The sequence below is a fragment of the Rosa rugosa genome, chromosome 1, assembly GCF_958449725.1.
Source record: "Rosa rugosa chromosome 1, drRosRugo1.1, whole genome shotgun sequence".
Lineage (NCBI taxonomy): Eukaryota > Viridiplantae > Streptophyta > Magnoliopsida > Rosales > Rosaceae > Rosa > Rosa rugosa.
In genome coordinates this window covers 56,730,914-56,733,670 of record NC_084820.1, presented here as the reverse complement: position 1 = coordinate 56,733,670, position 2,757 = coordinate 56,730,914, and the positions used below count along the sequence as shown (strand labels likewise).

General features: G+C 36.2%; 1 protein-coding gene across 1 annotated transcript; it reads left to right on the top strand.

Annotated features, from left to right (window-relative positions):
* The first annotated feature begins 1,426 nt into the window (after positions 1–1,426).
* LOC133742422 (protein SMALL AUXIN UP-REGULATED RNA 51-like) lies at positions 1,427–2,352 on the top strand. Its single transcript, XM_062170076.1, has one exon. It carries the CDS (start codon positions 1,547–1,549, stop codon positions 2,096–2,098), a length of 552 nt encoding a protein of 183 aa, XP_062026060.1. The 5' UTR covers positions 1,427–1,546; the 3' UTR covers positions 2,099–2,352.
* The last annotated feature ends 405 nt before the right edge of the window (positions 2,353–2,757 follow it).

The window sequence follows — 2,757 nt, the reverse complement described above, 5'->3', positions numbered from 1 at the left end:
TTTACAGATATTTATTTATAGATAAAGTGTAAACTTATTTTTTACAGATATTTCTTCACTTTATTGGGGATATATCCTAAAATTCTTCACTTTATCGGAGATATATCACAAATATCGTAGACCAGCGAGTGACTTTCAACCACATAGAGTATTTTTTTTGTTTTTATAAACCTATTATAATTTTTGGTGTATAGGTTGAAGACAAAAAATATATATATAAAAAATGAAGAAATAGAAAAAAAAAAAAAAAAAAACTAAGAAACAGAAAAAAAAAAAAAAAAAGATTTTTTTATTATTATTATTTTATTTTATTTTATATATTTTTTTATCTTGAAATGACCATTTTACCCCTCAAAAGTCAAAGTTAATGTTGACTTTGGACGGAATAGGAGAAATTGGACACGGCTGATTGAAATTGGAAAGTTTAGGGGGTAAAAATTCAAAATTGAAAGTAGAGGGGGTGAAATGATGACACCCCCAAACTTCAGGGGGGTAAACTGAAATTAATCCTTAATTTTTTTATTAAATTAAATTTGTTAACCAAATAATGTGACAGTGTTTTACTTACGCAGGAAAAGGAAAAAATGCGAAGAAAGATGGGGAACAAGAAAAGGCAAAGAGCAAGAAGACCAACCTGATGTCGAGGTTGTTGGCTGCTGATGAGCCTGAGGCAAGTACTAGCTCTAACCTTAAGGGGAAAGAGAAGGTGCTTGCTTAAGGTATTAAAATTCAAGACATTCTGAACTTCAAGCCTTCTCAAGTGAGAGTGATTTTTATATGCTTTTCTAAGGTGTTCCTAGTTGATATGTGTACCACAATTGAGTGTTGACAAATTAGGTTAGATGATTGATTTTGCCTTAGAAAGCGAGATTATTCTTACTTAGTTGTTTGGCTTGCTGTTTCAGCGAGCGACTATTTAGACTACAATGAGTTTAGGTGTGACTTAGATAGGTTATCCGGTTTATTTCTGAATTTTCTTATGTAAGTTATGTTAGACTCTGTCTTGTTTTTATGGCTTTGATTTCTAATAATATCCAATCCTATTAAAAAAAAGAAAGAAAGAAAGAAGAGGAGGCCGGGAGAAAATGTTATAATCGAATTTGGTGAAATTTTTTTCTAGTTCTTAGAATTGTCGGTACTCGGTAGTGGAAGGAAACAACTCACTTTTGGCGCAATTAGGGAGGAGAGAGAGAGAGAGAGAGAGAGAGAGCAGTAAATACTGTAAATGGGAATGCAAAAACCAAGAAAGTCAGGCTTCATAAATCTGGGAGACTAGCTAGGTGTACATTGGGATTAAACAACAAAAGACCTTGATCATGATGATCCTTTCTGAGGCAGTTGCACCAGCTGCAACCGACGTACCCGAAATCAATGATGAATAGAAATTAAAATATAAACCAAAGAAAACTTTATAATATTGCAAGCAATTAATTCAGCCCTCTAAGCCTCTCCCAACTTCTTTAAATACCTGCCACCTGCTTGAGAGTTTTACACAAACACAGAAAAGAATAAACAAAACTCGCCCTGAAGCATATTTTCTACTTCAATGGATTCCAAGAAGTCTAACAAGATCAGAGAGATCGTTAGGCTCCAACAAATCCTCAAGAAGTGGAAAAAGCTAGCAAATGCCCCTAAGAACAACACCGCCATTACCAATTCATCATCAACCATCACAGCCAGCACTACTACTCCAAGCAGCAATGGCAGCAGAGGCATCAAGTTCCTCAAGAGAACACTGTCCTTCACAGATGTCTCCGCGGCTAATCAGAGCGACGTCGTCCCAAAAGGGTTTCTCGCCATTTGTGTTGGGAAGGAACTCAAGAGGTTTATCATCCCAACAGAGTACTTGGGCCACCAAGCATTTCGGATTCTGCTCCGGGAAGCCGAGGAGGAGTTCGGATTCCAGCAAGCGGGTGTGCTCAAGATTCCATGTGAGGTGTCAGTGTTTGAGAAGATCTTGAAGGTCGTTGAAGAGAAAAGGGAAGTCTTCTTCTTGCATGAGTTTGGATTCAATGCAGAGAATGACGTGATTGGTTCTTGCTTATCTCCATCAGATTGTGAGCTTACACCTTCTCATCATCCCCAAATGTGTAGGTGATGGATCATGTATACATACACTTGATTTTGATCTGTTGGATCTTCACCATCTTTTTCTTCTTTCTTTAGCTTTATTTTGTGAAGGATAATGTAATGGAAAGAGAGCAGAGTGTGATTAGAGGAGGACCTAGAGTTGAATTAATAAGCTAGACTACTTCATGTTCTGCAAGGTATTAGTTACTTCCTGGATATCATTTATTATGATCCAAGTGATGTAATTGTATCTACCACCATTTTACTGCAAAGGACCTGAAGTTTTCATCATTGAGCAAGTTGTATAATTTTTATTTTACTTGCAAATGAGAAGAAATTAACAAAAGAAACGTTTCTAAAACTTGACTCTAAGCCAAAAGAGGGCAGAGAATAACACCAAGTGGTACCAGAAAAATGAGGAATCAAATAAATGAATAATACTATTTTGTTTATAAAAGAAAATAAAATCAGTCATAAATGGTATACTCACTGCTTTTGGGCCTCGTTTGATTCGCGGAATGGAAAGCTTAGGAATGGAAACTTGATCATTTCCTGTGTTTGGCACATCCCAAGGAAATGAACAACTTTCCTGCATAAAGAGAAAATAGGGGGGAAAGTGGATCCTCCCACACCTCATGGGATTCACTTTCCCTTCTACTTTCCATTCATTAATTGCACATTAATTAC

Coding starts and splice junctions, on each gene's coding strand:
- LOC133742422 (XM_062170076.1), top strand. CDS start 1,547: ATGGATTCCAAGAAGTCTAACAAGATCAGAGAGATCGTTAGGCTCCAA.